This window comes from Phodopus roborovskii, unplaced genomic scaffold, assembly GCF_943737965.1.
Source record: "Phodopus roborovskii unplaced genomic scaffold, PHOROB, whole genome shotgun sequence".
Classification (NCBI taxonomy): Eukaryota; Metazoa; Chordata; class Mammalia; order Rodentia; family Cricetidae; genus Phodopus; species Phodopus roborovskii.
In genome coordinates this window covers 8,562,595-8,588,984 of record NW_026126480.1, presented here as the reverse complement: position 1 = coordinate 8,588,984, position 26,390 = coordinate 8,562,595, and the positions used below count along the sequence as shown (strand labels likewise).

At 45.1% G+C, this 26,390-nt stretch overlaps 1 protein-coding gene across 1 annotated transcript in view; it reads right to left on the bottom strand.

Moving 5' to 3' along the window:
• Tenm4 (teneurin transmembrane protein 4) overlaps positions 1-26,390 on the bottom strand; it is a 701,768-nt gene that overhangs the window by 345,122 nt on the left and 330,256 nt on the right. Inside the window, exons 4-5 of the mRNA XM_051192264.1 lie at positions 22,417-22,707; positions 18,914-19,183 (exon numbers count right to left, since the gene is read on the bottom strand). Of these exons, the coding sequence (XP_051048221.1) occupies positions 18,914-19,183; positions 22,417-22,707 (561 nt within the window). The remainder of the gene's footprint in view (positions 1-18,913; positions 19,184-22,416; positions 22,708-26,390) is intronic.

Here is a 26,390-nt window from a genome sequence, read left to right as displayed (position 1 = left end):
AGAAGGTCTCCCAGTCAAAGGAGGCAGAGCTAAGGTCCTCCCTTGGTATCCTGCTCAGGTCTGTGTTTCTCTACTCTCTGGCTCTACTAGGATGGAGGTAGCTGGTGCTGGGCCTGAAACAGGAAGGAAGCTGAGGGAGCTGAACACACACAGCAGCACAGAGATGGGGTTCATATCCCAGCAGACCACTTTTAGGATGCTGTGACTTTGAGCAAGGTCCATGCCCTTGTGTTTCTGAGTTTCCCCTCTAGATAAGTAGAGGAAAGTACAGTAGTTTCCTAGCTTTTGGATGATCACACAGATTATATTCTGCAGCTTGTTAGCCTTCGTCCTCTCATCCCAAACACTTCCATATTTTTAGGAATGATCTAATAGATGCATTCAATAAATGTGTGATGGTTGAAGGGTTGCTGAATGGTGCAGCATGTACATTGCAAAGCCTTGAATTTGAGTAGCAGCACCCAAGGCAAAATGAGACATTGAAAAAGAAAGCAAATAAATATAAATAAGAAAATGTTCTAGGTCTTCCTTTCTTTCTGTTTGTCCTCCCCATGCCCATATAAAATTCAGTGGCACTGGAATTTGTGCAACATTTGCAACTACCTGTTTCTAGAACATTTTTATCACTCCAAAGAGAAATTCTCATTAAGAGTTAGCCCCCTGTCCTCACAAGTTATGGTGGTTTTATATAATGGCTAGGCCTTAAAACATTGCTGGTAGCTGTTCTTTTATGAGCCCTGTTTGGTTGAGTGTGAGTACCTGCAGGATGCTCTCTGTAGTGGCAGGTATCTGTGGAAGAGCAAGTATAGGTACCATAAAGCAATGGCAGGGTCCCAAGAGAACACCATGGAGACAGGACCAGTCAAGGCAGCATGGAGAGCTGTGATACCAGTGAGGCCAGATGGGGGACTGGTAGGGCTGGATACTGAGACTTAGACTTAAGTCCATGAATCTAGGGATGGTGGCTCAGCCCTTATTTAGCCTGGTGTGACTTGGGGATGCTCAAAGGAGAGAAGATGGAGACACAGAGCTTTCCTCAGCTGACAGGTCTGAAGTGCAAGGCCTCTTGGCCTGGCTCCCTCCGGAGCTGCAATGCAGCTGACTGAGAAGCAGGCAGCCATGGACAGTTAATGAGTGATTTATTGGTGTTGCCATATAGCAGCTTCCCTGGGACCTGTTCTTAATTAACAAACACTAACTGGATGATCTCTCTCTTTCTTTCTCTCTCTCTCCCTCTCTCTCAGTCTCTCTCTCTATCTTCAAGCCTTTCTTCCCTGTCTTAATCAGAGGGAAAGACTTCATCTATGCATGTTGGCTGATTCTAGAATACAATAGTTATTAGAAAATACCCAATTGTTCTTTCTCTCTCTCTTACACACACACACACACACACACACACACACACACCCTCCACCACCACCATGCATGTTCAATCCACACACACACTTGTTTCCACACTTCCCAAGCACTGCCACAACTTGTTTCCACACTAAAACCTTATATTGGCATAACTTACATATCATGTATACCTTCACTTGACACCTTCGAGTGCTTACACACAGGAATTCCAGCACAGACACACCATCACATCATCAGGTCACACAGCCACACACATTGTTGTTAAGGCTTGGCTGTTAGGTCACTTTTGTGGTTTCAAGCAGGAATGTGTGCTGAGGGCATCTTGTCCCCAGTGAAGGGTTGAGACACTGAGAAAGGGTATAAGATTAGGTGATCTGACTTGGCTTGATTAGGGAAGTTCATGGATCATATAAATTCAAGAATCCCACTTCTGATGAGGAGAACCATGGTACCTAGGGTAGTGTCTGATGCCTAATAGACATCTTTAATGGGACCAGCTGGTTTCCCCTCAGAAGATGCATTAAAGTAATATGCCCAGGACCTCAGCACATGGCCGTATTTGGAAATAAGATTGCTGTGGCTGGAATTGTAGATGAGGTCACATTGGAATTAGAGAGCCCCCATTATCCAATCTGCCCTTATGGGACAAGAAATACATGGATATGTTGATAGAGAGAGAGAGCTATGTAGCAAAGAAGGCACAGACTGTGCTGATGCAGTTGCAAGACAGGGAATGGTGGGGAAAGCTAGCAAATCATCCAAAGCCAGAAGGAAATGAGGACAGATCCAGCAGATTTTAGAGGGAATGCATCTTAGATGTCAAACTTCCATCTAGTGTGGTAAGGAAGTGGTAAGATGAGAGCTCTTGGTCCTTTGGAGACAGCTAGTCTTGTACTCTGTGTATGAGCTCTGTATCTTGTATCTTTACTGGACCTCCATCTTGTATTCTGAAATAATGGGCGTAACGCACAGATTTTATGAAGAATGCCTTCCAACCTGAATATATTTACAGACTCACCTGTCTAGGCCCTGATCCCATGGAGACAGATGCATATACTACAATCTTGCTAAGATATAAACAGACCTGTGAAAATGTTTAGGGGTAAAAGAAAAATAATGCAGCTGACCACAGACATAGTTTAAAAGGTCATGAAGAATGTCCCTCATGAGAAACACTGAACCCCTGAAGGGGACAGCAAGGTTAACTATCGCTTCCACTTTAAAGGTTTCACCCCATTTTTGAGATGGAGGCCTTGGGCTTCATTAAGTCATCATTGTAGTGGAATACAAACCTGATCAATAATGGGCAGCTCCTTTTCACATTAATTAGCCAGCTGTGCAGGAATGGAGAGTAGACAAAGTAGAACCTTGCTGTCTGGGGATGCCTGACAACCAGCTCACTTGATTCAGCTATGACAGCAACCCCCCACCCCAGATACCTCTTCCCTCTGCCAGGGCAATGGCCTTTTTGGAGTCCTGTAAACTCCCTGTGTATGAATACTATGAGATATATCTCAAAGCTCTTGTACTGGTCTAGGCTCAGCAAACAGCTTGGTCAGTTATTTCTTTCAGTGTCCATGACATCTGCATGTCAAGGATGCTCCAGGTAGTGGATAAAATGTGGGTTCTGGAGCCATGCAGGTATCTATGTTTGATTTTGGCATGTCTCACTCCCTACTTTCTTATCTGCCCCAAAAGAAGATAGCAGTTTTAGAGAGACAGAAAGATAAAATAATGGGTTTTAAAGAATATGTTTATACTTGACCTGTAATAATTATACCAAATATAATTATTAAATAAATTGTAATAGCACCTAATTCAGTCATGTAATTGTACCTGTTATTAAGTAAGTCATTTTTATTATCTTCTCTCAACACTAGATTTTGTCAAGGGTACATATAGCTTACTGAAGGCTCTCAAACCAAGTTCTCATATCTGGTATCAATGTCTTATTCTCTATTTTTAGGTTTCACATAAAATGATGCTTCATACTGATCACCAACCTGAGAGGGTGTAGCATTGCTGGGCATTGGCAGAAGAGTTTCTCCATTGGGCTTAACTGAGGTGGGAAGACCCACCATAAATTCAAGCTTCACCATCCAATAAGCTGGGGCCCAAGATTGAATAAAATGGAGGAGAAGAGAGGAACACCAACCCTTTCCCTCTCTGTGCCCTAACTGTGGGTGCAAAGCCACCCACTGTCTTAGAGTTCTGCTACCTTGCCTTCCCTGCCATGCTGGACTGCATCCTTGAACTGTGAGCCAAAAGAAACTCCCCTATCCTGACTTGATTTTGCTGTTTCAGTGAGAAAAGTAAGTTATAGAGATAAGAAAGGGGAAAAGCAGCCATGGAGGCCAGGCACCCTCAGCTAGACAGATGGTGACATCTTCCTATTGGATGGAAACAACCAACACCATTTTATACACCAACCCCAATTTTGTGACTGCAATGGATAAAGCCAAAGACAAGGACACCCTGGGGTCATTTCTGAATTCAGACAAAACCCCAAAGCAATGTCCAAACCACAATACATTCCAACAGCTCCCACACTGCCTACTATTAGAGACAGACTCTTCCTTCTGTGGTTCTGTGGCAGTCCTTCCTTGATTGACTGGCTATAGGCCACTCGGAGCTCTTCCTAGCACTGAGGTGTCCTCCTGCAGGCTGGTTACTTGGGAACTATCTATAGTCTTCTATGCACCATGAGCCCCTAGACTGAGACAACCTCTGGCTGGCTTCCTGTAGCCATACATAGCTAGTCCACTACATAAACAAAAGGAAGAGTTTCATACTGTCCTGCCCAGTGCAATGAACCCACACCACAGACCTAGGAGCATGGTCCTACCGTGAGAGTCACTTGAATACAGGTTGCTTTCCTCTAAGAGGCATTGTTTCATCTCTTCTTCCCTTATTACCTGCACCAGCATGGAGTGTTCTTCATTAGACAAGTTTTCCCAGATAAAACTTACAGCCACTGGTTAAGACTGACTCTAAGGACAGAGAATGTTGAAAAACTTTGATGCTGTCCTGAGAAGTATGGACTGAGTGGTTTGCATGGATCATTCTTTGATGTAGCAGGAGGTCATCCAAGGGCAGTGTGCAAAGGAACGAACCCACAACAGACCTGACATTGCATCCACACAGTTCTTCTGCCTAAAAGGCTGATTCTGGCCTGGTGTCTGGGAACCTGCTGAAAAACAGCCCTGCCCTGAGTCATCAGAGCAACTCACAGTACCAGGCAGCTTATCCAAGTAATGTGCTTATGTTAAACAGCTGTATGGTTTCTGAGTCTGGAACTTGGTGTGTAGCCAGCAGAAGTTAACTATATGATTAGTCCCGAAAAACTTGGGCTCTGGGTCTCTCCTATGATTTTCTGAATAACAGCACCTTGTGGATGTCATTACAACTCATAGCTGCAGAGATCAAGCTCACCCTCTGTTACTCAGCAAGAGAAAACCCTCAGAAGCTTGGAGCTGGCTTCCTCATCACTCTATCCCATATAGCTTCCCCTTGGATGCTTTGCTTTGGGTCTCTTTTGAATCACACATTTTGGCAGTGAATTCTGCAGTATACTGGGCCCTACCAGGATTTCAATGAACTGTGGGTGTGTCCGAACATTGGCTCCAAGTTCTAATTTCACTGTTAGGGTTCAGAGGCAGGTGATGATAGAGTTGTTTGTGGAATGCAGGTATTGAAGAGTTATTGTGAATTATTATGTTCTTTCTTAATGTGAATAATAATGGCTAGGCTAGTGGGGCAGATTTCCTTTTTTTTTTTAATGTTTTTACTTATATCAAAAATAATTTATTTTACATACCAATACTAGTTCCTTCTCCCTCCCTGTGGGGCAGATTTCAAAGGCCTTTTAAAATCCACCTGAACACCAATGTGGCACAAATATTTTCTTCACATATACAATTTATCCATTAATTCCCAATAGTTGTGGTGAAGTTGTGAATGCGAAGGTGGTAGATACAGCTAGGAAGACACCTAAATCCTGAGTGATGGGAGAAATAGGAATTGGAAAACATTACATCAGGAATAACACATGAAAGAAATCAGTTGGCAGAGAAAGGCCGGAATCCTTTCACCATCCAGCCTACATATAAAGGATAGATCATGATTGAGAAGAGCCTGTGATTTACAATCATGGGAGAGATGGGTGCTATGAAAATGACCTATGATGGATCAGGAGTCCCTGTTTCCCTACATTTTTGTGAATGCTCTAGCCTCAGCTGACCAGCTCACTCCCATTCTTTGAAGCCCATTTCCTTTTCTTAATAACAGTCTCTAACAGCCAGGTGTTGGTGGCGCACACCTTTAACCCCAGCACTTGGGAGGCAGAGGCAGGTGGATCTCTGTGAGTTCAAGGCCAGCCTGGTCTACAGAGCGAGTGCCAGAACAGGCTTGAAAGCAATACAGAGAAGCCCTGTCTTTAAAAACCAAAAAACAAACAAACAAACAAACAAACAAAACAAAAAAACAGTCTCTATTTCTATTTCTGAGCTAAGAGCCCAGAAACTTCAGGTACCTTGGGTCTCAGAGCGGCTGTAACACTTGGGCTGTAAACACGCAAGCACATACTCTCTCTTAGCTGTCAGGTGCCTAGCTTCTAATTGCTGCCTGACTTCTGCCTGTAGCCCGTTCAGTTCCTACTTGAAGCAGCTTCTGCGTTTTCACAGTGCACTTCACACCCAAGATGGCTCTCCTCTCCACCCTCTTCCATCTTTACAAGGAGCTAGAATTGCAAACAATTTCCCTTTGTTTATAGCCTGCTTTGAACCTGGGTTGTTTCACACACTCACTTGCTTCATAGAGGTGCACTTGCCAAAGCAATTTATTTTGTAGTTTAGGGTACTACAAAACTAAGTGTAGCAAGCTCATCAGTGTTGGGAACATAAAGGGGTTGCCTATTTGTTTGAAGGGAAGTGTGTTTCTTCTAGAAGGCGGCTGTTTCTCACAGAGCAGCCTGGGAGAAGCCTGGGAGGACAATCAGTCTTGCTGGAGCCCTTACACTTGGCCCAAGTACCTGGGAATCATCCCTGAAGTAAGAGCCAAGCTCACTGGCTGCCAGATGGAACCATAAGCAACTAAGCGTGGGTGTGGAGTTGGAGAGACCTGGGGTTGAATCCCATCTCTGCTTCCATCCAGATGACTGATCTGTGAGCACTTACTTCTACCCAATGATGAGCCTCATGGCTACCTCTTAGGTTCCTGCTGATGTGAAACAATGTCATCAGCCCAAAGTGCTGGGCAATTAATGGCAACAACACAGACTTGGCACAGCACCTCCTGAGTGCCAAGTGCTGTGACTCTCTTCACTCACTTAATCCTTACAACTTTCCTGTGAGGGGCAGAATTGTCTCAACTTTCCAGACAAGAAAACAGAGGAATGGAGAAATTAAGGCACTTTGTCTTGTGCTATAAAATAGCACATAGTGAAAGTGATGTGGTTCAAATCCAGACAATGTGGCTCCGGAGTCATCTGAGCTTAACTGTGGGCAACTATGTCCTTCTAGAGGGGCACATCTGGTGTATCAGCATCATTTTAACCTGTGGAAGCATTGGTGGTCATTCACTCCAACCGTTTTGTATTCCTGTCTCCACCAGGCAACACAGCTAGCGGTTCAAGCTTTGGACTTCCTGCCTGGCAAATAATTAAAACTTTTAAGGCCTCATTTTAACCGTTTATAGAATGCTAATAACAAATGGCTTTACAAACTGATTGGGGCAATTAAATGAAACAAAACACCCATACTGCCTGGCTTATTGTAAATGTACACAATAGAGAGTAAACATTATTGACACCTTTATTAACAAATGTAGAGTTTATGAGTGAAAAGGAGAGGGAAGGGCAGGAAGAAAGAGGGAGGAGGGAATAGTTTACCCCAGTGGATTAGTCACTTTGCATTGCTTTGACAAGAATACCCCAACAGACAATTTAAGGGTGGGAAGGTTAATCTGGGGTCATGGTTTTAGAGGTTTGGGTTCACTGTAACAGGGAAGGTTTTGCAGAATAATTTGCATCTTCACATCGTGGTGGAGAGGAAGAGAGCATTACAAGAAGTCGGCAGGGATAATATTCCTCAAGAACCCCTCTCCCCTAGTGACCCACTCCTTCAGCCAAGATTCACTCCTCAGTGCTCACAGCACCTCCTAGGTCATGCCAGTCTTCATCCCAAATGTTCAGAACATAAATCTGAATGAACCCATGGGAGTGGTACTGATGACAACGTATGCACCTGTCTTAGCATTTCTATCGCTGTGATGAATGCTATGCACAAAAGCAACTTAGAGAGGAAGGGGTTTATTTCAGCTTACACTTCCACATCAAGGGCCATCAGTGAAAGAAGTTAGGGTAGAACCCAGAGGAAGGAACTGATGTGGAAGCCATGGAGAAATACTGCTGACTTCCTTACTCCTCAGGGCTTGCTCAGCCTGCTTTTTTACAGCATCCAGGACCACCAGCCCAGGGATGGGACCACACACAGTGAACTGAGCCCCCTGACATCAACCGTTATTGAAGAAAATGCCTCACAAATTTGCCTACCACCTATCCTCTGGGGGTATTTTCTCAGTTGAGGTCCCTATCTCTCTGATGGCTCTAATTTATGTAAAGCTGATAAAAGACTATTCAGCATAGTAGCTTTTCTAATTCTCTGGAGTCCTCACTCCCTTGGAAGTAAATGAGCTACCTGCAGATGGGGTCGGTTTGAACCTCTTGGTGTTCACCTGGCCTTTGATCCAGGATCCTCAATGATTTGTCTACTGTTTCCCCTTCTCTATATAGTTGGTGGGAACCCAATGAGTTGGCATACTGAGTAGAAGCCAGCTGTGTCCCTGTGTCCTGTGTCACTGTGGGGATGAACTAGCATGGCAGCATAGCACCTGTCTTCTGAGTCTCCTCCTTGGCTTTGTCTGTACTACCCTGAACTTACACCTCCCAAAGAAGGTGTGGGCTCTTCTCCTTGCCTGAAGCCGTTTTCTAGAAAACTCAGACTAAATCAGTTTTATCAATACAAGAGGGCACAAACTGTACCTACAAGAAAACTGTATAAACTAGTTCTGAATAAACTATATGCACTAGGGAACCCTCTAGTCCAGGTTCAGCAGACAGGACTTGAGATCATCAAAGAGTCAAGCTCTTGATTAACTGTTTGAGGCAAGTGCATTCTGAACACAAGTTTCAGCTAGCCCTGGAGACTTTGTCAGATTGCTTTGCAGTTCTATACCCAAAGGTAATAGCCTTCTAGAGAGTAAGGTCTCCCTAGATGTGTCCTAATCTGAAGCAGGAGAGATCTTGACTTTCTTCCTGGTAAAACTTTGCTTGACTTCTTATCACTTTCAAAAGAAATAATGCACGGAAGGCAGCAATTCAGCGTTATCCTCACCATTGGACAGCCTAGCTTTCCCTTTGGCCCATCTCTTAAGCTTCAGCCACAACAAACACTAGCTATTTGATAAACAGTATATCCAGCCAGCGGTCAGACCCAGCCCTCTCACTGCCAAGGGTGCTCTCTACAAGGCTGCTTCCCTATCAGAGACAGCTGGCTTTGTCATTGTGGGAAGAGTTTTGGGGGAGGGCCTCATCCTCTCTAAATCACTTAGGGAGGTTTGTCCTGGGTTTCCCCTGGGCCTGGCTCCAGAGATCCTAGGGGTAGCCAGTGTCATCCTCCCCACATCAAGCTTCATATATCAAGCCCATATGAGCCCCCTGGGCCCCCTTTACTTTTTGTCTACCCCAGACCTCCCCCCACAATGAGGTCAAAGGAAAGAAAGCTGTTTCTACATGGTGGCCCATCTACCTGGGTGATTAGTGTGAAATTTAATTGTGGTAAGGTTTTGGGAGATGTTAAACTCACTAGCCGTGCTAGCTAGCTAGGTAGCTACATGTGGTATTCTTAAATATGTGCCCCAAGGTCCTGCCGTCACTGTTGTACCTATCATAGTGATCCAGATGGCTGAGTAAATCCACATTATGACTCATCCAGTCCCCAGGTGTTCCCAGGGCAGCACTTCCTGCTTGAGGATGCTTTTTTTGCCACCCTCCTAGCCTATGACTGCCCTTGGGCTTATGAGTCATCCATTCACACAGGAGGAAGAAAAGGAGGACAAGTTCAGAGGCCGGGGGAGGGGGAGTCCAGTGTTATCATACAAGCTCTGAGCCTTTGAGTCAGCCTAACAGATCCCGGAGCTATAAATGCTGCCCAGATGTCTCAGACATGGGGTCCTAGAAATAGTGGGCTAATAGTTCTTGGTCAAACCCATCATGAAATGAATCATGGAATTTTTTAGCTAAGCATTCTTTAAAAGTAAAGGAATTAACATTTATAGGATCCAGTTATATGCTGGGCACTTTCTTTAAATCCTTTAAAAATTAATTATTATTATTATTATTATTATTATTATTATTATTATTATTGTGTGTGTGATGTGAGTGCAAGCATGCATTCACACAGAACATGTGCCACCACACACATACATGGAGGCCACATCATAACTTGTAGGAATTGGTTCTCTTCTTCCACTGTGGGTTTAAGGAATCCACCGACCTTAGGTGGTCAGGCGAATGCTGGCAACTCACTGGTCCCTTAAAACTTTTGGAAAAACTGAAATATGTAACCATCAGCACATTTTACACGGTGACCTAGTACACATGCTTTGTGTGAAGTGTCCCTGAAATTGACATCTTTCAGGGTCAAAATCCATCTGGCTCTGTGCTGTCTTCTCTCCTGAATCTCCCTAGTTCATTTATTATTTTAATAATGGCCCTACATAATAGATTTTGATGGAAAAACAGTGTCCTGCTCCCTTTCTGTATAGGCTCCTTTTGCCTTTTCCACTCTCATGTCTTAGGGAATAGGCACTTATCCCTAAGTTGCAGATGAGGAAACTGAGGCTTACTCAATTTTAGTGATTTGCATAAAATTCCTCAGTTGCTATGTGGCTGAGATTCTCAGTGTTAAGTCCCAAACCCATCCTCCTTCCATGTGGCCCCACTGCTGATGGGTGCTCAGAGAAGAGAAATAGCTTGTCTGGGGTCACATTAGGGCTGGTGACAGCCCCATTCGGGAAGCAGATTTGTCCTTGGATGCTACACTCTGCACTGGCACTACATTCTCATCAGTGGGAGGCTCTATTCCAACCACAGGCTATTCTTTCATCTTGAGTGAGATGAAGTTCAAATAGGCTTAAGAGCCAACTTGCCCTAGACAAGGCTGAACTTACCCGAGGTGGAAAATGCCTCTCAAATATCTTAGGAAAGAATTTGGTCATAGCTTTTCTTCCACAGGAATTGAAAGTCATGTTTGTGCAAATTAGAAGCAAAATCCTTTGTTTGTTGCACCTCTCTGCACCCCACTGGGTCTTAACAGAGTTTCAAGAAAGCAATCCATTTTCATCCAGCAAGATCTGAATCTCTCTTCTCCTTTCCCCGTGCAGAAATGAGGCACAGCCTGATTAGCACTGCTAACCAAGCTTACAGGTGGAGGGAGGTGGGGAGCACAGGTTCCAGGCCAGGACTTCCTAAAGTCTTCTTGCAGGGAACTCCCAAGGACAGCATTGGCCTTTAAATCACAGCAGAGTGGGTGCTGAAGAGGCTTCATCCTTGGTCATGCTATCTGAGGCCACTGGTCAGAGGAAGGGTTGGAACTGTGTCTAAAGCAGGATTTTAGCAAAATAAGCTAGTAGCAAATGTCTTTCATGGGGGGGGGGGATGCAAGGTCAGGGGTGGGAGGGAGGTGACAGGATCAGAAAACAAGATGATCTGCAGCAAGATGGAGAGCTGGGATGAGAAGCCACTGGGGATATGGTTCAAGAGAGGGGAGCTTGGATGGGCCAGTAGCTAAAGGATTCAGGAACTGTGCCAAATAGTAGGTGTGTTGTTAGAGTGTCAAATAGATAATCCTTGATGCTAGCAAGATCTTGGGGAAGCAGGACAGAGAAGCTCAGCACAGAGGCAACCTTGCTGCTTATATGTCTTGTCTGTGTTGCCAGAGTCCCCACCCCCCATCTTTTCTTACCTGGATTTTTGCCATAGCATTACACTTCAACCTTTGCCTGCTGGAGTCTACTCTCAATACATTATCCAAAATGATCCCACTCACACACTAGTTAGACCTTGTCCATCCTTAGTCAGAATCCTCCACCCCAGTCCATCCCTTTGGCCTTCTACACTGTTCTACTTACTGCCCCCTCTCCCCCGCCCCATTGCTGTTCAACCAAGTCATTTATATTCTATACAAAGGTCCCTGAAGCTGTCCTTCCCTCCACTGGTTTTTGTTCCATGTCCTCACAACTCTTCTTATCAACAATAAAGCTCCAAAATCATGAAGTCTTCTCTGGCCTCCATTTTTAAAACTATATCTCCTTTCCCTCAACCTGGGGTCTGTTCACATAGCACTTATTATCCTGAAGGACCCTATACAGTTTAGTTTTTCAACTTGTCATCCTTAGTTCTCCCCATTAAAATCTAATATTTTTCAAGAGTGAGTAGTTTTACTAGTTTTGATGGTTGACAGAAACTCTGTACTTAAAATCATCCCTAGAATACAATAAGTGCTCAAGAAATAGCATGGCATCTGAAATATACATCATCATAGTGAATTGTCATGAGATGTTTGGGCTTGCCAACAGTGGACTGTGGTATCAAAAAAGTCCTAGTTTGTCTCACACTCAAGCATGTTTATACCAAGCGTCCTCCAAAACCCTGTCCTGGGTCAGGCTACCTACTGGCTCTGGAACAAGGGCAGGGAAAAACAGCAAACATCTACGGATATTAAAAACAATGTGTCCTTGAGAACAGCTAGAAGGCAAATCACTCCCAACAGACATTGCTATTGTTTGCCCTACAATATAAAAACATGCATGGTTGCAATAAGAAGCCAGGAGCTTACTGATGGAGAGACTCTCAGCTAGGACTCCAGCATGACTGATTTTCCCCCAGTCGGTTTTTGGTGATATTGTGAGCCTGGTTTGATGATGTTACCTATGTTTTCTCTCTCTTTCACTCAAGTTATTCGGTTGTCTCTACTGGATGGAAAAAAGCATCTGCTGTGATGCTTTGTTATCTATCTGCTACTTGCTATTTGGTCTTTTACTTTTGTTTGCTGCAAGCTTAATAAATTCACTCATTTGAAACTGAAAGTAGGGTTTCTGTTTCTCCAGATGATTCAGAGGAGTGCTGAACTCAGTTGTTTGTCTTCCCAACTCCATCCCCAAATCCCCTTAAAACATGCTGGCATTTGTCTACTCAGCACAGCCTCTGGGGACTCTTGTTGTTTGTCCACACAGAAAGTCCTTCCTTCCATTTCTTTACCTGATAAATCCCTCCCCATCCTTTAAGCCTGGGGTCTATTGGAGTCTTCTTGGATACTTTATGATTGTGCTTTTTCTCTTAAACTTTTCTTTAGCTTGATATAGTTGGAAAGTGACCTGGTGTGGTTTTTATATCCTGGTCATTTTGGAGAGGTTCATTTGCTTTTCTGGAAGCTTCTACCATGGACAAGGAAATTTATGTTCTAGATATCATCAGAATTATTTCCCAGACATCATGTATTGAACACATGTTTCTACAGAACAGCACACACCATGGAGTAGAGTGGCCAAACAATATAATGATGATGGAATGGGACATATCTGGGTTTAAGTCTTGGCTCTGCCCCCTTCAACACACCGCAGATCTCCAAATCAGTTTGCTGGCTAGAAAATGAAAAAAGATCTCTTCTAACTCATTGTTCCTAAGTTCTCTGACTCATACCAGGTCCTTTCCAGCCCCCTTTAGAACTTGGGGGCTCATGGTGTGTTCAGGAATTACATGGCTAACTGTCCAATGGGAGACAAACTCCCTGCAAACATAGTATGTTCAGGAAGGTGTGTGAGCTGACTCTCAAAGCAGGAGGTCACTCTGTGTGGGTGTTCAGTCTCCAGCCCAGCCATCTGGCTCAACTACCTGTCCTGGAAGATACTTTAAAGAGAGGGACAGTAGGTTGAGCTGCAGCACTCTGAACATGTTGAATGTACTGACATATATTCGTCTAGATCTCAAGGGTCTGGAGCCAGGGAAAATGGAGGGCAAACCCAGCAGACTTGGTAAGGAGCTCTTTCTTCAGATGCCCTGGAGATGCCAACTGCTCTGTGGATTTGATGCCTCATTAGCTTAACCCTCATTAGCTTAACCCACAATTTCCCCCTTTGATTCCAGACTACGTGGTCTATGGAGGAGGGTAAACTGACTTCCCTTTACTTTCTTTTCTCAATGAATTTTTAATTTGGTGCCTGGGATGAAAGCACAGAGGCCCCTTAGGCCTCTTCATACCTCCAGCTCTAGTGCCTGCAGTGGTCTGTCCTGGGTACGCCTCTCTCTAGTGCACTGTCAGATCTTACCAGGGCCTTAGCTCCAGGTTCAGAACATAAGTGGGGAGGAGGACTACCCTCTGTATACTCAGGAGGAATGGCTCCTTCTTCTGGATCTTCAAGCAAATAGCACAATTAGGTGCTTGAATTGAGGACTCACAGATCAGGGACTTCGTAAGTGATGTCCAGGCTAGCAACACCTTAAAGATGACATGAAGTTTTATATTTTAAAATTATTTTTAATTGTCTATGTGCATATATGGGTTTGCATGAGTCTATGGGTATGCATGTGGAGGTCAGAGGTCAACTGAAGGTATGGTTTTTCAGGCACTGTCTACCCTAATAATAATAATAGTTGTTGTTGTTGTTATTATTTGAGATACGGTCTATCACTGGCCTGGAGCTTGCCAAGTAGACTGTACTGCCTAGCCAGTGAGACATGGGGACCCATCTGTCTCCATGACCCCCCCCCCAGCATCAGGACACAAGGTAACCTCTATACCTAGCCTTTGATTCTTTTTAAATGCTGGCTCTGAGGATGGGAAAGGAGGCATTTTACTGACTGAGATATCTCCCCAGCCTCCATATTGTATAGTCTTTAGTATGATAACTAAAGGTAGTATTAAGGCTTTTTAAAGAGCATAGTTCAGGGGTATTATTGTGCTTCCATTCCTGTATGACCATCACTTTTATTTATCTCCAGCACCATCTCATTCTCCAAACTGGAACACTGTAGCCATTATCAATCACCTGTTAGGATTCCCTTCCCTGTCTCTAATAACCACCAATGTGGTGCTTTTAAAATGCAGGCTCTGTGGCTCAGAGAGGTAAACCAACTTATTCAAGGTCTCACAGCTGGGACTTATTGCAATGGACTATGGGGGTCTCTGCTATCAAAGAGAACCATAGAGGGCTAACTTCACACCCCTCCCACTACTACTGGGTTTTCAACATTCAGAGACACTCAGCAATCACAAACAAATTTCACATGAATCTCCAGAGATATTTTGCCATCCTTCCACAGTGTTGGGAGTGGAGCCCCAATCACATCTTCTACCTTCTGAAAAACATTTATTGGATGCCTACTGGGTGTTTGTCATGCTGGACCCTCCTTGTTGCCTCCAGGAACAGCAAGGGTGGGACATGAAGGCTATTTCTGTCTGATGGTCTTGAGGAGGAAGGTTTGAGTTTATATAACCCAGTCAATTTTTTATTTCTTTCAAATGTTAAGCAATGACATAAAAGCTGCTGTCATTCACTTTCAGGGATAGAAATTGGCTTTAATGGACCCTATAAAAGTTATTACTGATGACAGTTGCACACAGCAGCCCTGTGACCTCATCGGAAGCTCACACTGCTGTCAGTACTGTTGACCATTATGAATGATGGATGCAAGGTCAGGTGTGGAAGTGGAATGCACATTTCTGTGGCTGGAGGTCACGGGGCTTTATACTCTGCCCTTTACATTTATCAGGAGGTTCCTTTGGTATGTTGGATGCACATTGCTGGTATCATCAAACGAGAGACCTCAAATTCCTTATGACTCAGAAGGATGCAAGTGAGGGACCAGAGAGACCTGCAGTCCAATTAAAGCTTGGCCAACATGCTGATGTGAGTGACTGTTGTGCTAGTTGGCTTTTGTTTGTGGAGTGTTTTCCCACTGGCAGGTGGGAGTGTCACTGCAGTGTCATGAAGTTTGGAGGCTCTCACATGCGTGCACTGGGGCCCTTGACAGGTGCTGATTTCCTTTATTCCTGAGCAGTGGCCTCATTGGGACGGGATGAATAACTAACACTTCCAGTACACCAATCCCTCCTCCTCCGATGAGATTCAAGCTCTCCTCAGAGAAAACAGAGACAGCCAAGTCTAGAGGAGTGGATGGTGGAGTAGCAGAGGATGGGGTGGTGGGAAGTTGGATGGAAAGCACAAGGAGAATTCAGAAAGTGCAGACTCTCTTGACAGGGCCTGTCCAGTCAGGCACACAGCATTGTGCTCTTCGGCTATGTGAGCTTCAGTTTCTGTGACTGAGCAAGAGTACTTCAGACCTAATCAATGAATGATAGTAAGTCATTCTGGTGATTGTTATCATGATTCAGACCAGAGTATAAAACAGCCATTAACACAACTTCCAAATGGAGCCAGGGCTCGAGAGTATGGAAACTGTAGGATGTCTGCTCTGGGAGTCCAGGCCCAAAAGGGATGCAGAAATCAGGGGCCCTTTGTTGGACTCCCTTCCTACTCCGTTGTCTTTCCATTTCTTCTGAGTACAGTTGCCTTAGAGTTTTGTGGTCTGAGTGGAAATGCAAAGCAGGGGGAGGGAGCCATGCCCATGCTGGGGAACCAGCAACCAACCTCCTGGCCCCACTGTCTGTCTGCTGCCTCATTGTGTATGTCATTATCCCTCCCCAAAAGAGGCTTAATTCAACTCTCAGAAGTGTACAATAACGTTGGTGTCGTGTCTTACTCTGTCACCACAATACAGAAAATGATCCCTTATCACCATAGCAAGAAGCCTTCAAAAGAACATACAATCCTAGCATTTTGCTACACAGAGAATTCTGCAGGATAACCAAAGCTAATGGAGTTATGATTTTAGTCAGGTAAGAAGGCCTGAGTTCTAATTCCATCTAGCACGTGAGCCAGACAGATTTCTTGGCCTCTATGGCTACAGTCCCTTGTTTCTGTGCAATGGTTGTAATAAAACTGACTTCAAAGAGTTGAAGAGGCAGTAAATGAGCTCCTGTGGTTGAAGTTCTCAGCTGTGTTCCTGCGTTGATAATCAGGAGCTATGGTTAACTCTCTGCATCTCTATTACTTTCAGCCCATGTACTTTTGCCTTCAGCATGCCAACATTAGGCAACCAGAATCCCATGACTACAAGTCCTAAATGTCTTTCAGCCCAGCTGGTATAAAAGGCAGAGCTGTCAGAACACTGACCTCTCCAGATGAGATGAGAGTAAAGGGTTCTGTGGGATACCTACAAATCCTAGTAGTTTATCCATTACCATGTATTTTAATATTTTAAAGGCTCTGGAGAAGTCCTGCACAAGAGCAACTGGTTTAAGCTTGTTTAATCTAGTGTTTCTTCACAAAGCCCTCCTCTCCTAATTTAAAGCTTCAGAAAATGAGAGATGCTAACTTCATTAAACTCTAAATGAAGAAAGTGAGGGCAAGAAAGAGGATGCAACTCAAACAATGCCATACTCCAGACCAGTGATGGAATAGGCACTTCCTATTCCCCCAACCACACCTCATTTCCTGTGAGCAGCCCTGCCGATTAATCATGTGCTGTGGTTCCATGGGTTAGGGGGAGACAGAACTGATAGCCAGGCCTGGTTGGTGGGAGATGAACGTGCACAAGCTATCCATGATGGAAGGGAAGATCCAAGCTATCCACAGTGGAAGGGAAGATCCACAGGGGCTGAGGTCACCAGACCCTCCCTGGAGCTGGGGGAGGACGACTTTGTGAAGTTAGTACCCAGGCCCTGCCTCTCCCCCACTCCTATGAAAGACTCCGCTGGCCTAGATGGCAGAATAGACATCTGGAACCCTGCTGCAGCTGGACTCTTTAAGGGGATGAAATCCTCTATCTGATTCTGACTATCCTGATCAGCTGCCTGAACTCTAATCTGGGCTTTGATCTTCTGCAGCTCAGCTGGAGCTGTCTTGTAATAGACTAAAGGAGCTAAGCCCTCTCCTGACCCAGATGCTAGCTAGGAATCCAGGTTCTTGCATTTAGAGCTGGCAGCCAGTAGGGGGCACTGGCATCTGGCCAGCTCTTCTCATTTTGACTGCCCCCCCCCCCCCAGTAAATCCCACGTTGCACTGTGTCAGTTAGAGAAGTAAGAGCCCAGATCCCTGGCTGAGCTTCTCAGAAACAAAAGTCTCCCCAGATGGGGGCTGTTCTAGGCTCTGTCAGTGTCTCCAAGGCCCCAGTGTTGGATCTCAGTGGACCCTTCCATAGGGCTGGCCCTGGCAGGACAAACCACACTGTGGCAGACTGGCTGATCCCCTAGCAGCTGGGCCACACATAGGACCAACGTGGACTCCGAGTCCCTCAGGGCCCACCAATCAAGTGTGAAGGGAGGGAGAAGATTCTGAGGCTGTGCTCCCATCCCTCTGACATAAGAACACGTGTGAACTAATTTTTCTAACACCATACCACCCCTGAGCCTTGGAGTGTGGAGCTTCAGAGGGACACGGAGCCTGCAGCCAGCCCCTCATGATGACATGCAGATGTGGGGCAAGGATCCTTTTCACCTTCAAGTTGACTTTCACTTTCTTAACTCTTGAATTGACAAATGGTGATTGCATGTATTTACAGGTTATTGTGGGATGTTGTGATAGATGTATGCACACGTTGCAGTTGTAGAATGATTAAGTCAAGCAAGCCATGAGCCCACCATCTTAAATTTTGAGGCAATCTGTACTTTTAATAATTTTGATATACATGTTATTGTGGGTTGAAGACCCATAATCTGAAAAACAGAAACTCTGAAATCTAAACTGTTCGAACATCGTGTTGGAATAGGGAGCACTTCCAGATTTCAGATTTTGGGATTAGAACTGTTCAACAAATGATGTGTATTGAAATAGACCCAGCTTAGGAAAACTATGATTTCCTGATTCCAAGCTTTTGGGTTACTGGACATTCCACACATAAAATCACATAAGTTATTCCTCCTAACTAAAACTTTGGAGCTTTTGACCTATCTCTCCCCTACACCCCAAAGGTCAAGTTACTCTCATATGACAGTCTTAGTCTGTAAACCTTCTTCTGAGCAACAAAAGACAGTGGAATGGGACAGGATCCCTAGAGATGCCTAGGCCTGGGGAGCAACTGGATACTAGAGAGTCTAGGAGCAGAGCTGGGCACTGAGGACTCCACAGGGAACTGGCTCTATAGGGGATGGATTGCCAACACCTGAAGCCCTCTGCTCCCTTACCTTGTAAGCAATAACCCAGCACTTTAGCCCTGCCCTAGTCTGGACCAGAAGTGCAGTGACCCCTCTCTGACACATCACTGATGGGTGGGTATTTCATGTGACATTACAAAAGGCTCTGACTTTTGCCCACTGAGAGCAAAGCAATTTTTCATCTGCTTTCCCTGGAGCTCCAGTGATAGAGCGAGAAATCAATAGTACAATTAAAATCATGGTCTGGCAATCCCGGTAACCGCCAGGCCAGGTGAGGCACTCACCAGTCTCTGTGTTCTCATGCTCTGTATCTGTGAGCGTAAGGTTGGAGTTGGCCCGGCTAGATAGGCAGGAGCTGCGCCCAGACCGCGTGCTCCGGCCCCATAGGCGTACTGGGTGTTCAGGAGACAGCACAGTGTCTGCTTCCAAGTCTGCATCAGAGCTGGCCCCCATGGAGTAGCCACAGTGTGGGAGGCCAATGTCTGTCCGGTAGAGGGTCCCATGAGGGGGAGTCATTTCCCCGAGCCCCAGCTCACGCAGGGTGAAATTGGTGCCTGGAAGGAGACAAGATAGTCATGGTGAGGGTGCAGGGTGAGCCCCTTACTGCTGCATTCCCTGCTTCACTTTAAACTCATTGTAATGGCTCCAGCCACCTCCTCTGCCTGTAGGGCTCTTTCTACACATCTGTCCCCAGCCGAGTTCTGTGTATCAAAATTGATTCGATTTGCCTCCCACTGTGAATGCTCCCCTCCATCACCTACCTATACTTGTGCATAGTTCACTGTCTCTTTGTCTCAGTTCCCTCTGGGAGATGCCTGGCCCTAGTGCTATTAGATGGTAGAGTTGTCTGCCACTTCAGTTGAAGGTGGCTTTCTACACAGGTTGATACTATGTCTTGTTTATTTCTAAATTTCTGTGTCTCCAGCCAAATCCCATATAGTGAAGGCACTCAGTTTAATATGTCTGTTAAATTACTTGGAAGGTTTCTGTCTCCTCGCTCAAGTAGAACTTGTCAACAAGTCCAGAACGGGGCAGAAACTTCTTGGATGAGCCCTACATATGTCTCTAGAACCAGTAGTTCTTTTCTGGCCAGGCCAGAGGAGCCTGGAATGGGAAAGAGTTCAGAGGCTGACACAGCCATGGTTTGGAGCTAAAGCTGTGGAGTCCTTCCACACTAGTGGGTAAATAATGTGCTCAGTGTCTGAAGCCCCCTGTTCCTCCCATACTCTGTCCTGGATATTCCAGCCACTTCTCTTCTACCCCTTTCCATTATCTCCCCTAGATCCAGCTGCCAGAAAAACGGTTTCATGTCAGCAGGTCCTGTACCTCAGAGACCTCTGGGCTCTTGCTCAGTGCCCAGGCAAATGTTCTGATTGGCTGGGGTGTGGGCCAGACCAGATGTTACATACTTTGATTCTTACCCCCATGTACCATACTCCACTCTTTCTTCTTTCTTTCCTTCTTTCTTTCTTTCCTTCCTTCCTTCCTTCCTTCTTTCTTTCTTTCTTTCTTTCTTTCTTTCTTTCTTTCTTTCTTTCTACTTTTGTCTCATTCTAAGAAAAAACAAAGTGTGTATTGGAGCCCTAGTTCTATCTCCTTTGCAGGTCTCTGCACACTGTAGGTCCTGGCTGCTGTGTGTACCCTTGTTCTGTCCCACTCTCCACCCAGCCCCTATCTGTGCATTACTGGGCTAACCTTCTCAAGAGAGGCCACTCATGTTATAAAGAATGACTGCTATGCTAAGTGAAAACTCAAATTTATTTGCCGTAAACAGCCTGAACCACATTGATTTCCATATTACTTGCCCTCTATTCCCTTTTAAGCAGACAGATTTGGCATCAATACCAGTGAGCTAAGGTATCCTGAGACAGAAGGAATGCAAGGTAAGGGCCAACTGGGCCCTGCATGAGGTGGGTAATTTATTTCACCACATATTCTGTTTTGTGACCTTTGACCTCTTTCTTCAGGAGCCCAGAACATGGGTTGCCATCCTAACCTCTCTTAGCACCTGAGTGAGCTTCCTTCAGTTGGAGGATAACCTATGCCTCGGTCCTTGAAAGGATCTTTTAAGATCCTGGATGGCAGTTAGCAAATGGCACTGCACAAGCTCGAGGATGCTTAGTTGTTCTTCAGAAGGACCAGAGGGGCTCATTTCTATGGCCTGCTGTGCTAGGCTTGCATCTGAGCTGCTAGCTCACTGAGTTCTGTAGAGTATATGCTGGGCAGTGTTAGAGGAAAGCTTGGCATGCTTGTCTCTTTCCTTCACTGAGACTCGGAGGTGACATTGAGTAGTAGGTAGCATTTATAAAGCATCAGTTACATGCCAGGCTCTGGTAGCAAGGATATTGTTTACAGTCCTTACTAATCCCCATGAGCACCCTACCATTAGGTGCCATTATTCCTCTGCACAGGTGAGGATGCCGAGGGCTGTAACAGCCACAGAGCCAGAACTCAAATCCAGATCTGTCTGATGCCAGAGCTTGAGCTCTTAATCATGAGCCAGGGAAGAGCTGTGGAGCCATCATTTTTCAAGCCTGAGAGGCAGCCTTGCTAGTGGAGCAGCTTTCATGTTGGTCCAGTCCTTTGGGACGGAGTGGAAATGAGGCCATAGAGGTGTGTGTGTGTGTGTGTGTGTGTGTGTGTGTGCCCATGCTCCTCTTACTTGTTTGACCTTGGATACATGATTCAATCTGGGGCTGTTTTTGAGGATTAAACAGAATTGCTAAAATATATCTAAATTACATAGCCTGTTGCATGGCGGATGCTGTCTGTGGAGGGGAGAAGCACAGGGCAGAATCCCTGCAGACTGCTGCCATTGGGAGGGAATATGGTCACCTACCAGGACTCACAAAGGCCTGGAGCAGAACAACAGGCACCTTGGAGGCACCGCAGTAGGAAGTGATCATCCTTGCAGGATGCAGCAATGATTCACATGGACTAGGCCAGAGATGGAGGGGCATGGGTATGTTGTGGAGAGGCAAAAAATTATAGGAAGATGGGGAGGAAATTGAGGAATGCCTCCTCATGTCAGGTTGAAGAGCCTGGAGTTAGTAGTACAAGGCGTCACCCTCAAGCTTCACTGTGGCTTATGGAAGAGAATGGTCTGAATGGGCTGCTCTGGGGGGTGCATGGTCATTAAGGTCACTCTTCCAGGACTTATAACATGGTCCAGGATTGGGCAGTGGCAGAGGGAAAGGAGAAAGGGGTTGGCTGAAAGGTATTCTGGGAAAGGCTGGCTAGACTTTGGTGAGGACTGTATATGGGAGGAGCAGGGAAAGGAAGCATGTGACACCAAGATATCTTTCAAATCGTTAGTGTTCTTGTCTAACCATCTCAGGAGCAGCTTTTCTCTCAACGTCTTGCAGCCTGACACAAGGAAGGTGCTCAGATATACTTGTTGAATGAATAAAACCCCAAACTAAGCACTAGCCATTATTTAGCACTTACCTCTGTTACCACTGTTTACAACTTAAAGATGTCATCCCACTGAAGCAATAGGGAGACTGCTCATGGCTATCTAGCAGAAGGACAAGGTTAGCAGAAGAGCTTGACTGCAGGCTGGTGCTGGAGCCCACCTCCAGCCATTCTCTGAGCTGGGCAGCTGGGCCAGAACTTGTCTGTCCTAGCAAAGAAGTACAGGGCAGGCTCTAACCAGATCCAGGAGCCAAAGAAGCAGGAGCTTGGATTTACTAGAGTCACCTCATCCCTGTCCAGTTCACCTGCATTTTCACTCAGACACATACCTGTATACATTTGGTCTCAGTCCACACTTCGGTTATACACTCACCTGTGCGGCAGAACTCCTCGGCCTCCTGTGGTACCATGTCTTTGACGCGGCTGCCATAGGCTAGGCGGGCATCTTGGTCATAGGCCTTTAGGGTCTCACTGGAGCTGTAGGACTTCTGTGGGGCCTTGCCCTCCTCGCTGTCTGCCGATGAGCTGGTATAGCGGCGCTCAGCATCGCGACGCCGGGTCAGCGAGCGGTAGGGCTTTCTTTCCTTCACGTCCATGGCCTCTGGCCCACGCTCTTCCACATCCACGAATTGGGCCCTTGCCGCACTCAGGGCCGACCGGTCTGCTGTAGGGAAAAACCAAGGAAATGCTGAGCCTCAGATTTGGGTTGGGATGGGTAATGCCAAGGACTATCCTGGACCTAACATACTCTTGGACCAAAGTGAGTTAAGAACCAGGTTGCTGAGCTGTGGGCAGGCACCACCACTAACTTGCAGTCGGTAGCATATGGTACTGGCACTCAGTGACTCTCATGAACAATCCTTTCCCTTTCTGTTACTGGGCATATCTAACTAAGATTGCTCCATGCGCTCCTCTAGGGGTACCGACAAAGACCAGAGGATGCTGGCACTAGTGATGGTTGGAGACAGGAGCTGCATCCCTGCTATTTCTCAGCTGAGAAGGGGCCTAACCCTGAACTTAGGGGCTCGTTAGGAATCTGAGAAATGATTGACTATATATAGCCAGGCTGGGAAGTAAGTATTTCTTTAGTTATATCACTAGATCACAGTAGGTCTGCAGACATCATGACTGTCTCCAGTAACAATCTATATATTGATTTAAATAGTGGCTGACTTTACATCCCCACCAGGAGTATGTTAGGGTTTCCTCCAGTCCATATCCTCACCAGTATTTGTTGTTATGTTTTCTCAATGAATTCCCACTCTGGCTACACATTAACACTATGCTGAGATTCCAGCTAGCTTAGTCAGAGTAGCAGTGGCTTTATTGCTCTAGACTGCTGGCCTGAGAGTGTTTAGCTGAATGGCATTTCTCCTTCTAGAGCCTTTCTCTAGTCTGGGGCACAGAAACAACTTTTTCCCAACCCTGAAAGGGCCAGGAGCTCAATCCAGGAGGAAAGTAGTGTATCTATCATTCAAATGATCAATGAGATGACTTGTCTTTCTTGAAGCCTACAACCTCCTCAATTCTGATCCATTTGTCACAACAACATAGGTGTACAAAACATTCCCTTCCTCACTGTTTTGCTGTAGAAATAGCAGAGTAGGAGCTCTGTGATAAATGGACCGTACCCCGGGGGCTCAGTGCCTGGCCAGACTCTGCCAGTAAGAGTGGTACTTAGTGCCTGCCCATGATGCAGTTGGTGGGGGAGGGGTAAGAGATGAATTCTGAAATTTTAAAGTGATATGGGAATTTGGATTTTGAAATAAAATATGTAATTTAAAGACATATTTTTTTATGTTTACTTCAAAATATGTTGCAAGCTAAACAAGATCCAATGATAGAGCAGATTTTGTTTGAGGACTTGCAGGTCTGCTTGGGATCATAAGTATCTGCCTCAGATCTTCAGATTTTTCTTCTCAAGACCTCAAAGGCTCTCTCCGTAGTAGTTCTTTGATCTACTCCAGTACGAGACTCTGTCCACTTTATTAAAGAGCTCCCTAGACCTACTAACATCAGCACTATACCCTAAGCTGGACAAAACAATCACTTTGCAAGGATATAGTCTGGAGTTAGCACTTGATGTTTTTGGATGTATTCTAGATCCTGCATGCTTACTATAGACTTTCTCTGGCATATTGTCCTGTATTTTTCAAAGCATAAACATTTATGATTTAGTTGGTGTTGCATAAAAGCCATGAAGTATACAGTGTGGCTATTTTCATGAATCCTGACATAGGCACATATCATGAGTCAGTAGTAGTAAAGTTGATATTACTAGAAAAACCAAAGTGGATTTCTTGGGATCTTAATTCTCAAAATGTCCTTGATAATCAGATAGCAGTTTGACATAGCACACACAAGGATTAATTCATATGACTAAAAACCAAATCTAGGCTCTCAATTCTGCTAACTTTTGAAACAATATTTACTTATTTTTATTATGTGCATGAATGTGTTCTCTGAATGTATATATATATATATATGTGTGTACCATGTGCATGTCTGGTGCCTGCAGAAGACAGGAGATGGCATTGGATCCCCACATGGGGATTCAACAAGTCTGTTCTGCCATCTCTCCAGACCTTGAATTCTGCTGTCTTGATATTCACTGCCAAGACCATATTCTGAGGTATGGGAAGCAAGGCCAAAAGGAAGACCAGACATCATTCACACCTTCTATCCCAGGGTCTTCATAATTCCTTGACTGTAATTCTTAGCTTAAATAGCATCTTGTAATGCATCCCATATATACATTGGTAAGTGAGTACATTTATGGAGTATGTTATTAGAAGCAGAAAATCTATAAAAGTTACTTTATGGTAGCTAATGCTTGCTCATAGCTCTCATGTTAATCTAATAATTTTTAAACGGATTTATTTTTATTTTTTTCTTGCGTGTCTGTGCATGCTTGTGGCGTCCAGGAGAGATGTCTAATTCCCCCACTGTTGGAGTTATAGGTGGATGTGAGTCACCTGACAAGGGTCCTCTGAAAGAGAAACAAGCACTTTTAACTGCTGAGCCATATCTCTAGCCTGTCAATCTTTAATTTTGAAAGAAGGCTGATTACAACTCTTTAAATTGATATGATGACTCAATCATGGCTTTTGACCCACAGCACTATTCTGGATTAATTTGGGTTAGGATTTGTAGCAACTGCTGCATCTGTCCCTTTTGGCTTTTCCAGCCCCAGAGTGATAGAAAATGTTGCCAATTTGAACACACACACACACACACACACACACACACACACACACACACACACACGATAAAGGTTAGCCATCATGAATAAGCATCACTAACACACTTCATAATCATACCAAATTAGCACCAGCAGTAGTGGAAGCCATGTACCTGCTATCGTAAGTGATAACATGTCAGTCGCCTTGCCAAGCCTGCAAGGTGATAGGTGATAGGAGTATCTGCAAATTTCAGCCAAGAAGGGTGACTCTGCTTCCCAAGGTCACACAGCTTTGCTAGATCCTGGTTTATGACCCAGAGAATTGAATTCAGCACATGGCTGTGTATGTGGTTTGCTGGGTGGGTTTTCCCTGGACTGTGCTGGGTGAATTTCCAAAGTCCAGGCCATGCCATTGATCTGCTCCTGTCCCCTTTGCATTCCTGCCTATCTGCTTGGACCAATTCTAGCTTCTTGACCAAAATGAACTTCTAGATTTGGAACCTCTCATCACATCCGTAGAGCCACTTTCCCTTCCTTGTGCAGTGTGCATTCTCCCCACCCTGTTGGATATGTTGCTCCTCTCCTGTACACACAGATAACCACCCACCAGTTTAGAGTTTACTTCTCTTGAAAGCAGGCTGGCATTCAAAGGGCCTGTAGATCTTCACTAAGTGAATCAGTGAATAGAGAACTGTAAGGCACTGACTCCATTCCTGTGACCCCAACAAGCTTTAGCCAAATATGTAACAAGTAAGCTAGTTGAATATAAATTAGAGACACTACTTACACATGTCATTTTAAATGTAGTAGTCAGCCTGTGTTGAAAGTCTGTGTTCTGCATTGACCAGCTGGGTGGCTTTAGGTAAGGTACTTAACCTATCCATGCTTCAGTTTCCCTAACAGCAAAGCCTCTTTTGGCAATTCTAGGGATTAAATGTGTCAATACATGCCCCTGGCGCACAATTAGTGCTCAATGTGTATTAGCTATTAACTTCAGAAACCCCGTTTTAAAAGGCACAATTGAAACAGGGACACCTCACAGAAACATGTTACTAAGGCTGCTAAACACTGGTGGGTGATAATACTACCCACCAGTGTCTCTTCTGGTTAAACAAGCAGCTTTGAGAAGAAGACATTAGCTGCATATGAGTTCCCAAGAACATGGC